Source organism: Echeneis naucrates, chromosome 4, assembly GCF_900963305.1.
Source record: "Echeneis naucrates chromosome 4, fEcheNa1.1, whole genome shotgun sequence".
Lineage (NCBI taxonomy): Eukaryota > Metazoa > Chordata > Actinopteri > Carangiformes > Echeneidae > Echeneis > Echeneis naucrates.
Genome location: NC_042514.1, coordinates 2,123,472 through 2,146,869, shown reverse-complemented (window position 1 = coordinate 2,146,869; position 23,398 = coordinate 2,123,472). Strand labels below are relative to the sequence as shown.

The window sequence follows — 23,398 nt, the reverse complement described above, 5'->3', positions numbered from 1 at the left end:
TTAACAACTCAATGGCTAAGCTTTATTTTTATGAGACAGTGATTCTGTAGTGGGGCTCTAAAGCGGTTTGTCAAAGCAGTTTTGAACCCAGCTTTTTTTTTTTTTTTGCCATCTAATTTTGGAGCAAGCTGTGCCTGTGCTGCATCGTCTGTTCTTTGGAGGGAGATTCAATGACAGGGCTGGCTGCTGCCTTAAAAGATAAGAAACCACAAAACACCATTCATCAGTGCTACTGTGAGCAGAAGGACACACCAGCTCATGTATCTAATGATATGTGAGCACTTTTCACTGTAAAAGTAAGAGACAGAAAAAGGGTCAAACAAACCTGAACAACAAGGAGAAGGAACATATTTATGCAAAAGGACATTTATCATGTTTTCACCACTCAGTCCTTTCCCACTGCACCAATCAAGCTTTCAGGCACATTATGTGAATGATTAATCCTGCCTTTTTTTTTTTAAATTAGTGAATGAGAAACTTGACATTTGCTCTCTTATTCCTTTCTTCTGTCCTGTGACCTTTTCTGACCAGGTGAATCCTGATGAATGCAGAAAATGACGACTCTATAACAAGGTTCAGTTATAAATATAAAAAAAAAACACCAGTGTTTTATCCCGTTATTTACAGTATTAATGCACCAGAGTATAAATGTTGTTTGCAGTTATGTACCATCATGTAATTGTTACATTTTACATGCAACAAAAACAAAAATCTTTTTCTGCAACTTTTACTGCAGCAATTCAGTTTTAATCTCGATTAAAATTGTGTTCTGTGTCCACGTTTCATGGAACAGTTTGACACACCGGGGCTTTTTCGCATAAAAATAGAAGAATCAAACACAAATGTGGTTCATTCTTGTCTGTGCCACATCAGCATTTTTAACCTGACTCAACTTCTAAAGCTTCATGAGCTCCAGATCATTGTTGGCAGAGCTGCAGAGAAAAACATTGCACGTTGACAGTACGCAGCTCAGCATTTTATTTATTTATTTTTTTTCCTTAATTCTTAGAGAGCTGCATGTCAGCAATCCACAGCCATTTATAAATGTGAATCACCTGAAGGAATGCAAATGAATGGTTTTGGTAAGGTGTAGACTGAAACAAGGCTCCACATTAAAGACGTTCCCTAATGACACCACTTTTCTATAAGGAAAACAGAACTTTTCCATTTTTCTACTTTTCATAATAATGATGATAGTGATCATTTAAATTATACAGAATTATTCCTAAAAATAAAGTTAAAACTAAAGGGATAGCATAAAAAACTAAATATTTGAACATAAAGCACAAAAATCAGACAGTAAAGAGGCAATAAAAGATTAAAAGAAATTTAGGGACGAATTATGCAAACAATTAGTTTAAAATGAAGCATATGCAAACATTACCTAAGGTTGAGACAAAAAAGTTCCATCAGAAAAGATTTATAGAAAGTTAATCAGTTAATGGGAAGTAAATGAGTGGTTTGGCTCTAAGTGCAGACACCTGGTCAGCCTTACTCACTGATTCTGTTAACAACCTGCTAAGTGCAATTTAAACACTAATTTGCACAACAACCTCAACATTGGAGGAGAAATGGTTTGTTTTTGTGGTAACTTTAGTTCAAACCCAGGAGGAGACATTAGTCTTTCATGAGCCTGAACTCGGACCAACCTGTAAGACATAGTCAAGGACGATGTGTCGGAAGCACTTGCGTGTGGCAGTGAGGATGTTGGTGGCCTCCTCCACCTCGTGCTGCTTGTTACGTGGAGCCTGAGCATTTTTGATCAGCGCCGCCTCCTTCTCTTCGCTCACTTTATCAAACTGCTTCTTGGCTTCTTTGAACTTACGAAGGTCGCTGTGCGAAACAAAAAGACAACAACATATTTGATTATGGTTCAATTAAAAGTGGGACTGAGAAGAAAGGTCGCACCACTCAACAGAGTTTTTTCATTCGTAATTCTGCTTATCCTGCCAGCTGAGTTTGGTGGAGTTATTCTAGAATAATGCCAACAAAAAAAGCCTTTAACATAATTTATTATAATATTTCAAAGGCTCTTCAAGTGTTGCTGTTTTTGTTTTTTTTATTTTTTATTTTTTTACGAGCAGAAAGGGCAAAATGTTATCACTGAATATGGATCAGATTTTATAAATCTGGGTCAGCTGGAAATCCAAGACAGTTAAAGCAGACGCACTCATCTGGTGAAACTAGTCGTCCTGGTTCTTATGAAAGCAAAGCTGCTGTGACCGGGCAGTGCTGCTCATTTTGGAAGAGGAAGGAGGAGGAGTCTTGGAGGTGCAAGCTCCAGATTAATTCTCAGCTGTGTTTTGCTTTAGTGTGATAAGTCACAGCTGAGTGCTGCAAGGTTGAGAAGAAATGTGAGGGAAGTTTGGGGGCCGCCGACGTGGGTGTCTCGCCACAAAGTGCCGAGGGGCGAAAACTGTTAATCCTTTGTAATGAAATAAGGCAGCAGCGTCCTCTGCTTCCTGCTCCTACACAGGCAGTCTGAAAACCAAATTTTGTGTAATTATCTTTATGTAATATAATTAAACGCCCTGTCCAGATCCTCTGCACATCAGACATTCTTCTTCTTCATAATCATTTCAGGCTTAAACAGACTTTCTCTGTTCAACATTTGTAGTATCATTCAAAATGGATTTTAACTGAAGGTATATTAGGGTTCTTCATTTTGAAGTTATATTTTCAGGCCATTTCAAGGCTTTGTTAGATAAGGACATGGGAGAAAGATAAGGGCATCAGGAAGAAGAGCATATTTGTGCAAAGGATCCTCAGCTTTTACCTCACTGCACTGATTATTCAACCCAAGAAAAATACTTTCTGGCCCATGTATAATGGGATTACATGAGTGAAAAAGTCAATCCTGACTTTTATAGCGAATGAAAGAATTGTCATTTGTTCTTTTGTGTACTTCTGTGTGCTTTCAGTTGTGTTTTCAGCTAAGACTCACTCTTTGACAAATGTTTGAAGCTGGGTCTTGATTGATCTCTGGGCCTGGTCGAACAATATCTGTGAGGAAAGACAGACAAGTCTTGAAACTCAGTCTCAGAATATTTCAGGCATTAAACATCTAAAGACCCCTCTCTCCAAAAGCAGCAAAATGCTGATATTCATTTTCCAGACCACACAATGTTTAGTTTTGTTTACATCACAGACTGCAATTAAGCAGCTAAATTGGTGCAAACTAGCTGACTTTGTAAACTCCCCCCATAAAAGTTGTAAACACAAGAAATGATGTGATTGGTTTAGTCTTGGTTGTGAGCCATATGCTCATTAACCTACACGCCTCCTTAAAATTGAGCTCCAGAGCAGATGGCCCAGCAAACAGGGCTTCACAGTGAGACTTTGTGGCCAAGACGAGACAGTAAGAGCAGTGTAGCTGGAAAAGGCCACCAGTGACAAACAGATTGAGCTCTGTGTCTGAGTGCATCATGTGCTGAAAGAGCGCTGAGTGGCAAAACCGATCTGACAGTCAGCTGATCTGACCACAGATGTTGAGTCACAGTCTCCAGGACTGTGGCTCCTCAAGGAAAATAGACCAGGAAGTAGACTGGGCCCACTCTGCAGCTCTTTGAGGAAATTAGTTAAACCTGGGAGGTCCACATCCTGATTTTAAGACTGTAAAAGAATTTCAACCAACCTCTCATTAAGACAGATGCACCAATAAGAAATAATTTAACCCACAACCCAATTTAAGAATAACTTACCTCAATGCTGCATATTATTAATGACAAATTTCCTAAAACACTAGAATTAAAAAATAAATAAACCTCAATAAAAGTCTTTTTTCTTGATGCACTAAAGCAGGCTGTTTTAACATGTCACCAGTTATGAGTGTGATTAATAACACTCGGTGACACTCTAATGAAAAGTAGCTGCATTAACGTTATGACTTACTGCAGACACTCTGTGAATAAAGCCCATTAAATCCCCAGTTGACTTTTTACCATTCACACAACAGTCCCATCATCTCCCACTTAGTTGTTTACCTTTAACATGTCAGGGACAGCGTGACATCAGCCGGAGACTCACTCTGGACATGTGATGCTACTAAAGCAGGGAACAACACAACGTTTCCTCCAACTCAGACAGATGAGGAACGTCATGAGTACCAGAGGTAGTGACGAGGCTAACAAGAGGATTCTGGGAAAGAACAACTACATAATCAGATCTGTCCCATTTGGCTCCTCTGAGAGTTTACCGGGGGGGGGGGGCTAGCAACAAGGGACAAGGCGTCATGTTTGTTCAGTGTCTAAGATGTAGTGGCTGGAAATGATACCTATATTACGCTAAATGGAGCCAAGATTGTGTTTTGGTTCTTCCAGCTGGTTCGAGGATCACAACCACATCATAAAAAGTTAACCATGGCCATGTTTACTTTGGTAACGCATGATTGAGTACAACAGATGAGAACGTGGGAGGCAGGGAACGGTTTTTATGGGACAGGAAGTGCCTTCATTACATACTGGGAGAAGTAACTTTGCTATATTGACATGGAAGTCTGTAACCATTGGTTGTCCGTGAGACTCAAAACCTGCATCTCAGAGTGATGAACAGATAATCTGAGCAGACACGGAGAATACTGATTCCTGGTTGGCTTTTCTTTTTTAATCTTCTATTTTGTCACGAGCTGATTCAATGAGGACCACTGAAGTAAAGTCCTGGGGGGTTTAACAGTTTGAGACCACTGTTTTACATCCAAATGACAGAGGCAGCGGAAGGTTAAATGTTTATAAAATGGTTCTTCCCTTCCTCAGAACTGTGGACATCCATTCACAGTCGTCGTCTTCTGCACTTCTCAGCAGTAAATAAAACTGACAGCGGAGGAGCTGCTTCAGTCCGTCAGCCCAGCTGTCGAGAGAGAGGGGTGGGGTGGGGGGTGGGAGAGAATGATGATACATCCTGTTTCACATGGCAGCGATAGCATACCGTGTGATAGTTGATCATCTCCTGCAGGCTCTCAGCGAACTTCGTGAGACTGGACTGTGGAGAGAAAGGGGAAAAGAAAGAGAGAGAATGAGAATATAACAATTAAACAGAATGAGGAATAAAAAGTAGTCCTCCGACAAGGCAGCATACATGACAAACAGGATAAAATGGAAACAACTGTTGAATTCAATATGACAGGTACAGCTTTGTGGGAACTGTGGTCTTTTTGGAGACACAATAGCATTTGAGCAAAATTCTTTTGGCGAAGTCACTCTCTCCAAATACATGTAATGGCTGAAGTTCAAACCCGAGGGAGAGGCAGCGGACAAAGCACACAAACACAGAGAGGAAGTGCTTGCCTCGCCATGTAGAAATTCATGTGAGAAAACAAAACAAAAGATTTGACCTCGGCAAGACCCAACGGACAGCACAGGATTTAACAGGGCCTGTTTTTTTTTTTTTTTATTTTGACATAATCTGGTAATGTCATCAAGGATGATGACACATTACTGAAGGTAGTGAGTCCAAACAAACAGGCCAGGGAGAGAAGCTGTACTGACTACAAATTCTATAATTTCATTCATTTAGTTGATGTTGAACATGTGATCCTTGTATAAAATGGCTGGACAGACTTGCGCTCACTCACACTGCCACGGAACTGACGCTGATGACTCTGTGTTTGGGTTGAAGCCGATTTTACTTTTTTTTTTTTATATATATTTACCTCGATGACCTCATCTCTGGTGGACTGTTGGGCCAGCTCCCGGATCCCATTAACAAACTGCTTATTGGCTGCATTGTAGGCTTTTCCAGCATCAATCATCCCAATACACAACTTCACCAGCTAGAGAGAAAGAGAAAGAAAAGAGTGGAAGATGTGCGAGTGAGATGAGGAGAAGTGAGGATTTTAACAGAAGCTACACAGAGTTTGGGGGAATTTCTTCATTGTTGCAGAGCGTAAGATGCCAGTGACAAAATAAGTTTAAGCAGTTTCTTGGTAATTAACAACAGGCACTTCTGTCCTTCCTGACTCATTGGGGGCAGTGATAATTCCAGGTTACATAAACTCACAACAAACTCTGGCCGTTCTCCATCCACTCCCACACAGGAGATGACACAGCCTCAATCTGCTTCTTCAGGCCAAGCAGCTGAACAACTCCACTAAATATGCTCATTATGAGCAGTTTCCTGAACTGATCAACATTTAATTTGCACATACAGCCTGACAAAATAAATATTCAGTAATGTTTGATAAAATTAGCCTAGAATGAGGTTTCAAAGGTAAAAGGTAACTGTAAGTGACTCATCAAATGTTAATCTGTTATATAACCAGTTATTATACATGAGACAAATGAATGATGATCCATACCTCGATATGTATTTTTGTTTTGGTTATACAGTGTTGCTGGGACACCACATTGACTTATAGTCGGAAAGTGCTTTAACACCTGAATGAAAGCAGATATAAAATAATATATATATATAAATACACACGAGGCCTGAACTGAACTGTCTCACCACCCAACTCAGATCCAGATGTAACGCTGTATCTTCCTCTAATTTGTGTTTTAGCTTTCGATGAATGAACATTTTTAAGAAAAGTGCAATATAAATGAGGTTGTTATTATCATTTACATAATCACAGGGAGCAATAAAGCAAAAAAGGAGAAGACAAAATATATAATGAAACAACAAAATGAAATATATAAGAATAATAAAGGCTATAATGGTTCTTGGATAGAGGCCTTTGTGATATGTGGTTTCTCCACAGCACCAATACTCAATAATATTTTAAAATATGCTTAATTGTATTTTTGTCATTTAACCTGTTTGATTAGTTGATAATTTCTCATTTGTAGCTCAGCCGTGTATCCACTTACACAGTTAAAAACTGCTCAAATGTGTTAACTCTTGATTCTGCATGGGTGTGTGTGCGTCAGGTTTTAGCTCAAAGAAACAGTTGAACTCTGGTTTCTCGACTCCACCCATCAACACAAATACAATCTCACGCTAACACACAATAAAAGGGAGGTGGGGATTTCAACTGTAAGTCCAGGAACGATGAACCCAGATCTCAAAGCCTCAACCTCAGCTGGTGAACTCTGATTGTTAGAAAGAATACTTATTGTCAGAGCACGTCAGTGTTGAGTAAATCCTGCTTGGTAAGATGAACTGCAAAGCAGCGCAGTTTCAGAGGGAATGTAATCTCAACCAAATACAGGAAATAAACCCTAAAGTCAAACATTTAACGCCACAAAAAAAGGAAAAAAGTGTTATGGGATAGCTGAGTCAACATGCAGTTTATTTTACTGTAATCCTTTTTTTAGGATGAACATTCTCAAACTTGTGTGTGATATTCATTGGTTCTGATTTTCAGATGGAATAAACAGGCGCAAAAACAACCAACCGCTGGCTGGTTTATCACCCAGCATGTTGGCAACAGATAGATCGGAGATCAACCGTAGTGAGTCATGGGGGTTTTGCATTGTCCAACATCAGTGCCGGATATTTCTTCATATATTTCTGAAACACAGTCACACCCACATATTTGATCAAAGTGTGAGCCAGATGGACAGTTTCTATATTCGAGTCTCAAAGACAGTCTGCTGGGAGACATAACAGGGACGAAGGCCACGTACAAACCTGCAACTTTCCACTGACTGGACGGCCTCTGCAGCCACCAGCTCACACAGGAGAACAAATGAACAATTAAGCAATGTTTTTCAAGGGTGGTACTCACTTTGTCGAGCTTGGACTCCAGCTCACACACATCCCCCTCTACTTCCTCTATGGTCGCTCTGTGGGGGTAGAAAAAAAAAGAGTAATCATGGCTGAGTGAGATTAACTTCACTGACACTGAGACCGTCATACACAAAAACCAATATGTGACACACATAACACCATTTAAATCTTGTCTACACTTTTATGATTGCAACACTTCTTTTTAAACTGTGAAATTTACATTTTATTTAGTTCTGTTTTTATTAAAGCACTTTGAATCTTAGTACATTAATAAGCTTGCCTCTCCGTTGGGTATTTTGTTTGTTTGTGTATCTGCAGAAATATGGATGTTTGGTGGAAGGATGGGACCTTGGCCTGAGATAAAAAAGTTGAAACCCACTCAGTAAATCATTGTCCTTGAATCGCTTTCGTTAAACCATAATGGTGAGAAAAATCTTTGCTTGACTATTGGGTCTTATAAATAAAGGATGTACTTCAAGTTAAACGTCTCAATTCAGTTTCACCAACATGTCCATATCATGCAATTACAGCCTCTCAAAACTAAAACTGTAATGTACATGACTGTATGTACTTGTGAAGTAACGACAAAAGCCCACGCCGCCACACTCTCCATCAGAGGCAGCCAAACCGAGAGCTGCCATTTTGGGTAATGCCACAGGGCTGGAGCTGGGTCTGGCGCAGCGCCCTTTAAAATGTGACAAAGCACAGCTCGGTTCTCCACAGGAGCAGCAGCCTACGAGCTTCACGGTGCCACCAGAGGGGAGGAAGAATCTGAAACGCCACATCCCAGCATGGGGCCTGGTGGACTAATGTCTGTTCTTCTTTGTGATAAATGATACCATTAAATATGTGACTTCAATTTAGGAATGGTAGATGAGCGGCTGATTGAAAAAACAAAAAACAAAAACTGCCTGATACTGCCTCGAAGGAGTTGAAGAAGACTTGAGCAGAGAAAAGCTTGTGTGATTCGGGTCCTCGGGGACTTTCAGATGATGTTACACAGTTAAAAAGCAGCTCATCAGAAAGTTAGTTCACACAATAAAAGCGGTGGGAAGGTTCAGATCTACTGCTGCAGCTGGAGCTCTCTGTTCCTTCATAGTTGTGCTCAATGTTTAAAGCTTGTTATGTTGTTGAAGATCTTCAGTTTAAGGAGGCACTGCAAGTTTGACAGCGTGTTGTGTGTCAGCACAAAGGAAAGGGATTAAGGCAGACACCCAGGGAGGAGTCAAACCCCCTCCAGCTGTTTGCTCTTCCTCTTGGCATCTGACAGCTGCCAACATCTGGTTACTGTCAGGGTAAACAAGAGTCTGATTGAGTTAGCTGGGATGAAGAACCCACATAGACATGGAGATTCCTTTGAAAAAAACAGTAAACACCAGTTTGCAGCCAAATTTATGAATAGTCTAAGAGCTGGGGGTGACATCAGATACAGCTACCTTGAAATGGGTGGAGAGTTGGTGGCTTGTAAAAGGATTTATATTTGGAGTCACTTTCATTTCAGCTGCTGATACTTTCCACAGTTCACTGCCCTTTATGGAGACGGCTAACTGTCCAAACTTAGATCTACAATGTGATATTAAGCGGTTGCCAATAACTGCTCCTGACCTGCTGTTGAATGAATTAAAGCCCTCAAAACTATGTAGCTTGCAACATTTCCATTTGTAACAGTGATGCCAGTGGATGGGCTAACTGTTTCCCCTAAATCTTCAAGGGAAGACTAATCCGGGGCCTGCTGCCCCACAAAGGCTTTAGTCTTCAAAACGCATGCTGTCAGCAGAACTGTGGTCTTTGGTGGTGTTTCTCTTACACTCAGACACACCCATCTACCTTCTCTCGATAAAAGCACCTGACCAAACCTGCTTTAGCGCAGCTGCTTGGGGGCAGAAAGCAGAACACCTGCTGTGGTTGCAACTCTCACATGTGAAAGTGCTTAATCAGGTGGATAAAACACAAGGTGGCATTAAAAAGGTCACATTCAGACTTGATATTCTGGAAAAAATTACAGTTTAGAAACCTTGGAAACTGAACTCTTAATCCTTTGTCAAGTCGGTCACTCTCAGGCTCTTAAAGCAGCCACATGAACACGACTATTTCCCTCTATTCTTGCAATCTGAGTCTGCGGAGTGAACTTGTGAAAGTGCTGACGGAGGATAAGAGAAGGAGGGGCCCAGGAAAAATGAAAAACTGGGCCATTGCCTCACAGCTCTGACCTTGGAGCATGTCCAGACTGCCTGAGTCTAGATAATGAGGAGAAGATGTAGAGAAAGGAAGAGAACAAGCGAGGCAGACTTGTAAAACACACAAACCCTTTTTCACAGAAATATATGTGGTGGTGCAAAAATGGCAGTTATACAAGGCAAAAACACAAAGGACGACAATTGGAAGGAACTTCAGAGAACCGCTGGCAGGATTCAATTTAGTTTGATTCCAACACTGGCCCGTACCAAGCTGTCTTCACAGATGGTTCTTGAACGGCAGCCCAAAGTTTCTGGCGGGGTTGTGGCATTCACAGATACTCCCCATCTGATGTCACAATTCCCATATTCCGTTTCATTTATTTAGAAAAATCTTGCATAACATGTGTTGTGTGAAAACTGCATCTTGTGTTCTGGAACCGGTGTTTCTTTATATGGGTCCAATCTGCTCACTGTTTATCTTCACTCTTTAGATTAAAAAATTCAACTACTAACTGAGCTTGCTGGGACCCTGGAGGTCAGACGAGGGGACAATCGCTTCAGTATTTACACACCAAGGTCCTTCAGTCATTACATAAGGAGTTAATGTGCAAGGAAATCACATTGTCCCAGCAAACAGTGAGATTAAAACTGTTTAAAGCTCTTTATGTCAAATTCTGAAACATGATACAGAAAGAGTGTAGCCCTTTTGTTGTCAGTTTCTAAGTAGACAAATGCTTTGTTATATAGATTTGAGCATAAGATAAAGATGAAGCATCTGAAGGTAAAGTTTATTACATTACATTTTTTTTGTTGAAGAGTGTGATAAATCACTTTCATGCTCCCTGACAGTTAGATTATCTGAATGTTCCACACATCTGAAAACCAGAACAAAAATATTCAGCCATTCTGCATTTACAAAAGTTTAAGAACCCCCTTTTTTGTAAGCCTGCTCTAAACCATACAAAGAGAGTACACTCACACACACACACACTTCCACATTCTCAATATAATGGATGTGGTGTCCATAAACCAACGAGTCTTAAAAGCCCACATACTGTGAAAACAGGCAGGATGACAGAACCAGAGTCCAGATGATGCAGGTATTCTTCCAAACACAAGAAAACTGTCTCCTGTTCGCTGACAGGAAGCGGCAGCGACGGGTTTGTGTGGAGATCTAAGATCTAATCACTGGACAATCTCATCACACTGAACACAGTGGACCATCAGACCAAACAGCAGTCATAATACACCACTTTGGACTCCCTTTAATCTCAGGTGTTTTGTCACTGACTGGAGGAATGGAGCCTTGAAACTTGGCAGCCTTAAGGTCTAATAAATACTAGGGCAGCACAATATTTAAAAAAAATAAAAATAATAATCATAGTATAATCAAAGAGCTTCTCCTTCACAATGACAGGACGCTTTCCAGGCCTGTCCAACTGGGGGGAAACCCCAGGGTAGACCTGGAACCTGGGAACACTGCAGGGGCTAATACATGGGCCTGCTGCTCCAGAAAGGCTTTAGTTCCTCCTTCTGGTTGTATACTGGGGCTTGTACTCATTGAGATGGACAGAATATAAACAAACAAAAAAAAAAAAAAAAAAAAAAAAAAAAATACAAAAACCAAAAACTCCTGAAGTCACACTGGAGCCTCTCAGCAGAGCAGCCATGAAAGAAATGAACTTCGCCTGTTGCAACTTACAAAGACAAACAGGGTTTGTGACATGCTCTTTAGCTTTTGACCAGTTAACATCTGTGAAAGGGAACCAGGCTCTTTGTTGATGCTTTTGACCCCATTTCCACCCTCATCCTCTCCTTTGGTCATGACTTCATTCCGCTGTGTTTGTTTTGCAGCACAAAGTCCAGCTGTTGTTGGTCCTACCCTTAGATCAGGGGTTTGGCGTTTTTAAGTCACAGAAAATAAATACCTAAAATTAAATTGGTGCCAGTTTGTTCTATTAAAGTTTAGTATTTATTAGGAAACTTGTTTAGATGGGGGGTGGCGGTTCAGCTCTAAGAGCACTTAACATATTTGGCAGAATTAGTCTCATGTTAGTTTGTGCAGACTAAACAAGAAGGCTCAGTGATCAAGTTCAAAACATTTTACCTATGAACTGAAAGATAAGGTCTAGTCAATTACATTTCTTTCATTTGAAGAGTGTGTTAAATCACTTTCATGCTCTCTGACAGTTAGATTATCTGAATGTTCCACACAACTGAAAACCAGAACAAAAACATTCAGCCAACCTGCATTTACAGAAATACATATCCTGTCTGGCCTGGGAGTGTCTTAGGATCCCCCAGGAGGAGCTGGAGAGAGGAATGTGGAGAACTCTCCGCTTCTCCAAATAGGTACCTAATGATTATTACAATCACCATTTAAACCATTTTACCACGTCAGCTCCCAACGTCATTAAATCCTGCTTTCTGAATTCATCCTGTTCCAGCTGCTCTTAAAGCAGCTGACAAAGAAAGTAGTAAATGCGAGACAGACAAACTATATCCACCTCATTTGTTGGCCTCTGAGCTGGCCGGAGTGAACTCCAACAAAAAAGCAAAAGGAAACAGCAACATGTGATTACCAGCTTTTTCACTCCATGAAAACCGTATAAATCTGGCTACTAAGACATCCTGGCCTGAGTGCTGTTTGGGTGTGAGGGTGAAGCTGGTCCTAAATAAAGAGAGACGTGTGGTATGAACCAGACTATAGCCCATGAAGAAGAGAGGAAAAAAGCCAGCCTTGTAAACCACATCAGTGAGAAAGAAGCTAATTCAGCATCACTGAGGGAACGTCCGGGTCCTGGTTCTCTGTAGGTTGACCAAGATCACGTAAAGGACACAGTCTGACAGAGGCCCATGAGACTGAACCTTTGTCAGACATCTGCTTGGATTGTTTCGTTTTTCACTCAAACTTATTTTAACTCATTTGCATCTTAAAGATTTTTGGATTCTGCTTTGGGAATAACAACAGCTAATTCTCCAATTACAGTAGGTCCAATTAGCAAATATGTTTGAAATGAGTGATTCAAAAGTCATTTGTAAGAAATCTGAATAGATCAATTGATTTGTGATGATCTCCTGATAATATGTTGTGAATCAATGTCAAACCTTGCATTTTCTTTATGTGCTTCGATAAGCAGTCAGAAATATACAATCACATCCTTTGCAAAAGTGGCCGAGACACGAGAGAAGAGTTTTGTGTCAAAACTTAAATCCACCGTTTTTTGTTTCTATTTCTGGATTGTCGATCTGTTCATGTTCATGCAATTAATATCAGAACGAATCCACTTCCATAATTTAGTTTTACTTTATTTTGTCTTGACCAGCAGGGTTTCCATTCAAATCTGTGTTCTTGTGTTTTTGTAGTAATTTGGAGTAAACATCCACATAAAGTTTTAATGTCAGGGTGGGCGACTAAAATTCTTTCACCCATCATTAACAGCAGAAACGGACACCCACCTGTTAGTCAGATCCCTGACTACACGGCGATGCCATCTTTAAAAACGAGGACTCCTAATTCTTCCGCAGTGACTCACCAACCATCATCCAAAACACAGAGCGACCTCTCTGCCACTGTGTGGGTGTTGGCAGCAGTCCAGTCAGCTCTGTGCACGCTGCAGCGCTTCTGCACGTTTTTCATTCATGCTGCCAACACAATGGAGTCTTCTGTGGCCACCAGAGCACTTCACAGACATAAGATAACACTCAAACGCCACCTGCTCCTCATGCATTTTCTCTTCCCTCCTCACTGGAGGACCTCCTGCACTTTAAGGATTGGCTGTTATCACTATCAGAGCTGCTGACATATAAAGCTGTGATGATGAGTGAATTAATTAATTAGCAGATGAGAAAGACGAACTTGTTTGTCTTTTTTTAACTGAATATTGTTGCATCACAGTGAGTGTGTGCATTATAAAAATGGAAACCATGCAGACTTTTGTATATCAGTATTCAAGATGGATTATAATGCAAATTTGCTCTGCTGTAGGAAAAATAAAAAAATGATATCAATAGTTCAGTGTCAAGATTAATCACATCATGCTAATCAATCACAATCTTTTTTTTTTGCCCCAGTTCTAAACAGCAGCTTCAAACCAACTTATGCCAAAGCCGGATTACTATGAAACAGCTGTCACTAATCTGATTTAGACATGACAGTCAAAAAGGTTTATTCTTCACAATTTTTCTTTGATGCTTTCTAATTGGATTTGGTCCAGTGGCATATAGAGCAGCTCACAGGGATGGAGGGACTTTGGTTGGAAGAATGGGTATTTTATTATTCTTCCTGTTTGTGGAAGAAACAAAGCCACATGTTTTTTTTTTTTTTTTATGTCTGTTCTGTTCTTCCTTCCTGTGCTTTTGAGCCTAAATATCTATCGCATACAGTCTAATGTCATTACATCAGAGCATTAGGAGATTAAAGTTTCCCAGTGAAGTGAAATGACGGAGGTGGTGGTGTAAAACAACTGAAGACGTTGGATGGAAATATAAAGAATGGAGCTTCAGCGCTGTGACGTAGATCCTGTAATTGTTAGAGAGCAGTCGTGATGGGGAAGGAGAGTGGGAGGTCCTGCTGTGGTAAAAACCCGCCATTAGACACATGAGCTTCAACAGCAGCAACAACATGAGGTCATTACCTAAAGATAAACACTGACACAAGCTTTGGGAAAGTTTCAATGAATGAATGAGGCCAACTTCACTTTTAGTGTAGATCATACAGAAGCCGTGGGAAGGAAAAGCACTGAGGCTGCAGCATCACGTTGGAACAGGACAAAATCAGTCATTTACCATATACTTCCTCAATTAAATTATTTATCATTTTACTAAAGATCATCATACAGAGATTGGTGAAAACTCCCAAGAGGTTATGTTCAAAGAACTTTACTATTTAAAATCTAAAAATATTCAATTTGCAAGACTATCAAATAGAAAAAAAGCTGATTTCTCATATTTGAGAAGCCCATCGATAGATTCTTAACATGTTTCTACTCTAAATAAGCTCCACATGACAACTTGAGCAGCAATTAGCCTTGATAAAATGAACGCACGTCCTATTAGCTTATTAACTGTGCTGCCCTCTCCTATTTGAAACAGAACGGTCCCACAGCAGCACTACAAACGGAGCAGTGTCAGTCCTTACATTTCATTAGCTGTACGCCTCCCTGATTAATAACTATTAAAAAGGAAATTGACTGCAGCGCAATTAAATCCAACTGCAACAACCCCAGCATGCTAACAAGCCTTGAGAAGGATTCCCAGGGGAAAGTAATGGGCATGTATCGCCTCATCAGACCCAGGGCTGTGTACGAGGCTGTCGCTGGTCTGCTGGCTCTACGGCTGCTGACAGTGACTCGTGGGGAAACTATGACCCATTTCCACCGAGGATTTCACACCGTGGCGCTCAGCCAAGTTACAATCAGGAAAACCAATCAGGCGACAGCAATCATGTCATAACAATTAAGACATTAAATTAAGATATGCTGATTGCAGAAATCCACTCACAACACAAATTGGTATAAAAACTCTCACTTTCTGGCTGTTTGTTTTTTATCTCTGTGTTGCAGTTTCTTGCACAACCTGTGTAGAACCGAGTAACAATATGCACGGATGGTCAGACTTTTGTTTAATTGAACAGAAATTAAGCCAAACAAATGGTCTTTCTTTTCACAGCTCTTAACCATTTAAACCCACATTGAGGGTTTTTTGGGTTCTTCTTTATAATGTTATCAGAAAACTCTAAAAAGGACAGTAAAATCCTCTTTTTTTTTTTTTTAACAGATAATCACTAAGGAAAAGTTCCTCTCATGTGTTTAAAGTTTCTATCTTTATCTGATCAGGAGTTCATTCTTTGGAGCAGTAATGATGTCCACGTCTTTCTGTCTTTATTCTGTCAACATTATAAACTCAGCTCTCTCCCCACAAAGTAATTTGTGAAAACAAGTTCAACTCCATGGGCTTAATATGTCTAAACCACCAACACAAACACGGCGCTGCTAATTTAATATGACAAATACAACGCATACATTAGCCAACACCGAAGTCTCGCAGGATAGAAAGGCATATTGAAATTTGTTCTTATACATGTGGGGGAAAAAAAGTCAGCAGTCCTCCTCAGGGAATTTTCAACTCTCATAGTTGAAGAAAAGCCAGAAAAGCTCTCGAGCTCGAGTCTAATGTCTACTCTCCTGTGGAAAACTAGGCTACTACGGGTTTACTGCCAAAAATCCATCATTTTTGCACTAGAGTATCTCAGAGAGCATAGTTTATGACCAAAGACAGTTTCTCAACTCAAATGAGGATGAAAGCACAAGGAAAAAAAAAAAAAAAGCAGTGGGATGTGCCAAATTACCACTTGAAAACAACTCTCTCCACATTTGGGGGCTCCATATTCTCTGGCACAAAGTTTAAAGCAAACACCAAAATGGAAACAGATGTTGAGTGAGCGAGAGCTGGTGTGTATTCCATGTTTTCATCTATTCTCTCCGCTCTGTCGTCTTCTCTGAGTGGAGGGTTGGAAAAACGACAGTGAAAGGACGGTGGTCCGGAGTGGAAAACTGTGCAGTCCCAACCCTTCAGGGTTCGGACTCCACTCCGAAAGGAAACATTGACAGTCAACTCTCCCAAAGAGCAAAGGTCAATAAAAATACAGATAGAGTTGGGGCCGCGTGCTTAGTCGTGACACTAAACTCAAGAGAGTCATGGGAAGTGGCAATCAAAGAGCTCAACATACTCTCAGATATGACACACACCAGACCAGCGGCTGCTTTTGTAATTGGTAGATTTTGTTTCACTGCCTGTCAAAGAAGTTAATGAACAACTATTTTGTAAAAGGCACTAATAAAAAGCTTTTTAAATTTCCCTCACATGCATCTTTACTTCCACACTAAGTTTGACATAGGTTGAAATGAAATACAAGTTGAAATATGAAAACATCATAATGTTTCTGGTGTCGTTTTTCTTTTTTATTTTTTTTGCTTTCACTCTGAGCAGCAAAAGGCCACAGGTTAGATTTGAACCTGAGTCACTGCTGTTCAGACTTTGTGATCTACTGGGTTTAATGGGTGGAGGCATGCTGGACTTTTGAGGTCAACAAACTTTATGAACCAAGAACCTCCTAAGAACGTCGAAAGTCCAGCTGTTCCACAAAAACAGGTGCATCAAAGTCCCACAAAGGTCAAGAAATATGAATTAAGTGACCACAGCCTTCAGGCGATGTCTAATTAATCTAATTCTTGGAGACAATTATATTACGTAACATTCAGCCATTTGGCAGACGCCTTTATTCAAAGCGACTTACAATGAAGGGACATCAGGACATTTTCAGGGCAGTTGGAGGCTTTGGTGTAAGTTTAAGTGATATAGTTTTGTGGAGTTATGGCGTTTTAGGAGAGAAGGTCCGCTGTGAAAATATGAATTTTCAAGAGCTGATTGAAGACAGCGATAGGGACGTCACTGCTCTGAAAGACTTCAGAACAAACAGAGAACCAAAGACCAGAACAGTCTGGACGGAGAAGAAAGGTCTGACAGAAGAGGACTGCAGTAGTTGAGGCAGAGGAAATTATCTGGACCATAAGCTGGGTGGAATACTGAGTCAGATTAAGGATCCTCTTGATGTGATACGACTAAGACACACATACAACTATATAGTCACTGAGAGGAAGGGGAGTTCAATCTATAGCCCCTGTCCTGGTCCAAAAACCAGCTAAGACCTGCTAATATGTGGCTCTCTTTGGTAATGGTAACCAGTCCAATCAGCATTCAGGCCCATGGTGACAAGAGTTGGATAACTATGATGTTATCTATCAGTTCTGCCTCTGATTGTCCTTCATATAAACCTGTTCATTTTTCAGTGAAGGGTTTCAGCCAGCAGCCACTTCTTTTTTCAACAATGTGGAAGTGTGTAGACGCCAAAAATAGCAAAATAAATTAAAAAAGCAACTGCAGTAACACGGTCACAATCACCAACATTGCTTGCTACAAAACACGAATTATATGTCACATCAAATGTGACACATTCAGAAAAAAGGGAGAAACAGGGGTCAACTTCTGGCAGTGGAATAAGGTCGGTTAACTTTTCTTAAACTATCTGGTTTTATCTGCGAATGGGCTCAGTTGATTTCTAATTAGAAATAACCTGCATCAATAAAACTTTTGGAGATGGCTAAAGTTGATTTACTATTTTTTTGTTATAAACCAAGAATGAACCTCAATTGGCTTTCAAGAGGGAAGAGATACCATTTGAAGTCAGCAGGAAGATGGTTTTTATTTATGGTCCCCCGAGTCACAGGTTACAAGGTTTCGGTCGCAGATCGGAATTGTCTGTTCACCACAACCTCTGTCTGCGGTTCAGCTTAAGTAGTTTCCTAGCTTTGTTTGATAGTGATGCAGACGACTTGAAACTTTCCTTGGTGACTCAACGCTCACACACAGTGATGGTGAGGAACATCATCACCAGCTCCCAAATTTATAAGAAATATGGGAGCTGGTGATGTGGCATCAAATTTGTCCATTTTGTAACAGTACTATAATGGCAGAGACGCTCAAACTCCAACACACAAATACATTCATCATCACCATGTTGAACAAAGCCATCTTGACTGGAAAGATTTCCTTTCTAATCCAAACTCCTGAATGTGATCCGAAAGGAAATGCTCCAGTTAAATGAAAGAAAAAAAAATTTGCTCCGTTCTTCTGCAAACAACTTTTCTAGCATCTGTTCCTCATTTTTATGAGAGAGGATGTTGCAGTTGGGGGAGCAGGAGGGGTGATGGAGGGAGGAAGGAGGCACTTTATCAAATCTCTGAAAAAGCCAAACTGGGTGAGGAGGAAGTTGAGAGCAAACATCCCATTTCACACAATTTTAAGGGCTGGGTGAAAATTAAAAGAAAGAAAAAAAAAAGGAGGTTGTGAGTGATGATGTCAGAGGTGACCGTGGTGCCAGGAACAGATCACATGACCAGCCACCTGACACAACCACTCAAGAGCTTATTTACACTTTGGAGCGGATCCAGCCGTGACTCAATGACTTTCTAAAATCAGGTTGACCATTGTGGAAACAACATCACCCATAATTCACAGATTTCAGCTTCTTCAGCATTAATATTTGGGTTGGGCAAGAGAGATGAAACAAACGGTAACTTCTTAGATAGTAAATTGATCTTGTCAGTGAACATCAAAGTGAACTGAGGATTTGGGGGGAACTTGGATTTTCTTTAAAAAAAATCTCTGACACCTGAGGACAACTGATTAAAACATTGAAGGGCAGATTAGTGCAAGCCTTCTTTATAAATACAAACATGCAACAGCCATAATTTAATGGTTTAAAACCCACCGAATGAGGCAATGAATCCAGATTACATCTGACTGAAAATGGACATTTGAACCCTTTTTGGATTTTCACTCATGCTTCCAATGGAAATACCAATAAATGTATATAAAAAAACCTACCTAACACAGTTTAATGTTGCTCAGTTGTGTAAAACACATTCATATTTAATACATTTCCATGTTTACATAATTTATTCGGACTGGCTCTCACCGGGTCAGTGAGGCTGTGTTTGGTTTCCTCTGTGACAGACACACACAGAAAAGAAGCCGGCAGAGAGCGGGCAGTTGTGTATGTTTGTGACACAAACACAAACACAAACACACACACACACACACACACACACACACACACAGCTTCTCTCACCTGAACCGCGGAGAGTCCTTCAAACACTCCTCGAAATCCACAGTTATCTTCATTTCTGCAGCAGTGACCGACTCCAGTGAGGTTCTGTTGTGTGTCTGTTTGTGTGTCTGCTTCTTTTGTTTTTGTTTTCTTCTTCCTCTTCTCCTCTTTGATCTAAAGACAATAATCCAAAGCTCAGCTAATTAGCTTCTGTGCTAACCCCTTAGCCCCGTTAGCCTTGTTAGCCTGTTAGCCTCCGGCGGCTGCGCAAACATAAAAACGGCCGTTACGGAGGAAAACCCGGCGGACAGCCTGCGGAGGGACAGCCGGAGGACGGAGGACGGAGGGGGGACAAGGAGGCAGGCGGACTAACGGGTGGAGGAGCGGCGGTCAGCGGGGGGAGAGACAGTGTCGTCCGGGGAGCTGGTTCATGTCAGAGCGGCTTCTTCTCCGACTACAACCGACCGAGATCCTCAATGGCGGCGGGAGGGACCACTCCGCAAGCGCATGCGCCATCGCATCCCTTTAAAAAAGGACTCAATTCTGTATTTATTCATTTAGTTGGACTGATAAAAAAAAAAAAAAAGATAATCATAGTGAGTCTGGAGTCACCGATTTCGTTTTAGTTTATTGGAAATTTACAATGAAAAGAGTACATTTAAATTTTCCCACAGGATTTCAGAGTGAAAAATGTTAAACAGGAAACAAAAAGCTGCAGAGGTGAAGGTGGAAGGAAGGAAAAATAAATAAGGTATAAAACAGGAGTGTATCGGTTTACAGTTGTGTGTGCTAATATGGTCTACCGAGCTGGATGTTGTCAGCTATTAGTTTATTTTATTATCTGTACATTTTTCCTCACTAAGTTTATATACACAAGTTTTAGCTTTATCTCGGCTTTCAAGCTTCATTTCAATGCCCATCTGCTCATGAAGATAGCCCTCTGCAACTGAAAGCTCCAGAGAAAAATGGGTGGACAATCAATTCAATCTAATAATCACAAATTTCATTCAAAAGTGTTTGAGCAAAATTTGACTTCTGTGAAGACAAAGAAGTGTTTCGCTTTGGTTTTTCGCTTCTTCTTCTACATGTTTCATCTCTTAGTCTGAAAAGCTGACACCTTAAAATTACAAATATAGACAGTACATTAAGACTCAGCAGATTTCTAAATATGGGATGAGTTTGCACATGATCTGTCTTCTGTATAAATAGTGCGGGGTGGATGATTTAGACTTTGGCTGTACTGAAGGTTTTAAAACATGATGTCTATTTGACTTTATGAGACCTTGTCAGGTGGTTTTATATGTTAATAAAAATTTGTGATTGTTAGCATGCCTTAAATAAAATTCTTACTTACTGCACCTTTAATGGAATAAATAAGAGATCTTAAACATAATGCAGCTGTTTTAGTTTTTTTTGTAGGAATATTGGTCAAAAGCAGCTGGTTGTGTGTTCAAAGAAACTTTGAACACAGGAGGTTCATATTGTGTTAAATAATTATTAATGTTGAAAAAACACAGTACTTTTTAATTAAAATTATCTTGCTGATCTCTTGAAAATTACCCGGATAAAAGTTTTATTTGTTATTATTTGTTATTAATTGTTATTAGCAACCTTTCTTCTTTTAATCAAGAGTAGAGTAGAGTAATGAAATGTTCTAGAAGAAATTATTTTTTTCCCCTCATTTGATTAATCAAATAAGTGAGTTTCCCCAATCAACTTGACTGAAAACACAAACATGTCAAAACCAGCATCAATTTAAGCAAAAACTGTGCACACTGAAACTTATTGTGTGCACTCAGAAAAAAAAAAGCTTTTTTTAAGCACACATAATCATAATAACTTGTGAGCAGAGATGCATCATCTGACTCAGAAACAGGCGGAGTGAGGCCTCTGTCTGTGTGCACGATCTGTGGTCGGTTTGACAGGACCTTCCTGATCCGTAGGAATTAACGCCAACAGTCGTCAGACAGACGCCCTATTTTCTCCTTCCGCCGTGTTCTCCTGCTTTTTAAGAAACTTTCAGCTTAACAGTGGGAATGCTTTCAAACAGAACCAGAGAGAAAAAAAAACCGCGGAGACTGCAGATATGATGACATTATAATGTCTTATCCAACAGTTGAATAAATCCCTGCAGACCACATGATGCCTTCATTTTCGGTTGTAAACCCGCATCAGGGCCACACCAAACAGCAGGGTAGTCATTACCCGAAACCCGGATCCAGCTCGATCCTGTTAGACTTATTGGGAAATCCAGAGGGAGGCCGGATGTGTTAGAAAACAGCGCCACCTGGTGGTCAAAGTCCAGAATACAACCAAAGACCTGAGCGTCACAGAACACCCAACACTTCCCACTCACTATTCCAGACCACCACGGACCAGGATGAATATCAGGCCAGAAAAAAAACCTCACATGTGGACCAGTGGACCTGGAAAAAGTCTCAGGAGACTTATTTTATAAAAGTGGATGGTCTGGGTTTTTAAAATCTATGGGTAAATGGCCCCACTTCTCCCTTTATTTATTAGCTCGCTGATCTAACACAAGGAAGATTAAAGCTCCTTGTGTCCTCTGATCAGTCGTCATTGTGTTACAGCTGAAATGTGCCAATCAAAAGGTAAAACTCAAAGATGGCCGACTTCAGTCATCATCAGATATCAGGCTGCATCATTCAGGTCAAACATAACACTCAAGAATCACCTTGTTCCTAACAGGATTTGTTTAATGATGGGGGACGAAAAAAAAAACAAACAAACAAACAAAAAAAAAAAAAAAAAAAAAAAAAACAATACACAACCTGATGATTAAGAACATGCAAACTGCAATTACAAAAAAACAAACAAAAACTCCACATGGATTTAAAATCCACGTCCTTTTAAGACACACAGTGAGGTCACGGGACACTGAGACAGTGTTGTCCTTAGAAAACAAATCAAATGGAGAAAAACAGTGATGAGAACAACACAGGTTAGCCCGTTCGATTTACACACAAATACATAAGAGGCACCTTACAGAGCGACTGTGTCCTTTTGTCTTCAGCGAGAAGATAAAACCGAATCTCATCATCCCTGCCGTCGTCTTGCTCATCCATTTACAAACTCAGTGACCAGACAAGATGCAGTTTTAAAGTCGGTATTTCCACATTCCTAGTTCTCTACAATCCTGCCATAATTACTGAGCTCGTTGGTTCGTTTCATTTCTATATTGGAGAGAAAATGCCCCCCCCCCAAAAAAATAAAAATAAATAAACCTGCAAAGGGACATTTGCAGAAGTCCTACTGTCGGTCTATGATGGTTTTTATTTCCATGAAAACTCAACACTTCAGTGAGGATTTAAAAGGTCCTAAGGAAAATGAAGAGATCACACACAAGACGGACTCAGGTCCATTCAAACTTTTGATGTGAGACGTTTCCCTCGAGGTGAGAATCTTAGTCAGCAAATGAGCCCGATTTTCCACAAACTCAGTCAACAGTTTTAAGTGCAAACAATTAAGAGGTTGCACTGAGAAACTTCTTTTCAACACTTAATGTGCCTCCAGGAAACCTCCACCAAAATCTCCTTCAATTATATCAGTAGCATCATCAAAACCCTTCCTCCGTCATTCCCAAGCTGCTTAGACGCCTAAGTAGATCATAGAACGAAGCATCATGTCGTGTAAGTCGGGTGAGAAATTAAACACAAACTAGATGATTGTACGTTTTTCACAATTATTTACTCACAAATCCTGTGTGACGAAGTTCACATGACGAGAAGTCAAAACGTTAAGTTATCAGAGCATGAGCACAGTGAGCGTTGGTTTGTTGTCGGTCAGATCTACAGAAGAGCCGTGTGCTTAAAGCCGTAAGAGCCGTTGGACAGGACGCCGTCCCGTCCCTCAGTAGCAGACGTGG

The 23,398-nt window shown here is 40.4% G+C and overlaps 1 protein-coding gene across 2 annotated transcripts in view; it reads right to left on the bottom strand.

Moving 5' to 3' along the window:
- Nucleotides 1-19,977, bottom strand: part of LOC115041695 (arf-GAP with coiled-coil, ANK repeat and PH domain-containing protein 2) — a 42,133-nt gene extending 22,156 nt beyond the window's left edge. The window contains exons 1-6 of one of the 2 annotated variants that reach the window (XM_029499372.1): nucleotides 19,534-19,977; nucleotides 7,664-7,721; nucleotides 5,648-5,767; nucleotides 4,924-4,977; nucleotides 2,945-3,003; nucleotides 1,650-1,833 (exon numbers count right to left, since the gene is read on the bottom strand). In XM_029499372.1, the coding sequence (XP_029355232.1) occupies nucleotides 1,650-1,833; nucleotides 2,945-3,003; nucleotides 4,924-4,977; nucleotides 5,648-5,767; nucleotides 7,664-7,721; nucleotides 19,534-19,586 (528 nt within the window). In that variant the 5' untranslated portion in view covers nucleotides 19,587-19,977. Of the gene's footprint in view, nucleotides 1-1,649; nucleotides 1,834-2,944; nucleotides 3,004-3,983; nucleotides 4,894-4,923; nucleotides 4,978-5,647; nucleotides 5,768-7,663; nucleotides 7,722-19,533 lie in introns of those variants that run through there. The other variant, XM_029499373.1, reaches the window with a different exon arrangement.
- Nucleotides 19,978-23,398: the final 3,421 nt, after the last annotated feature.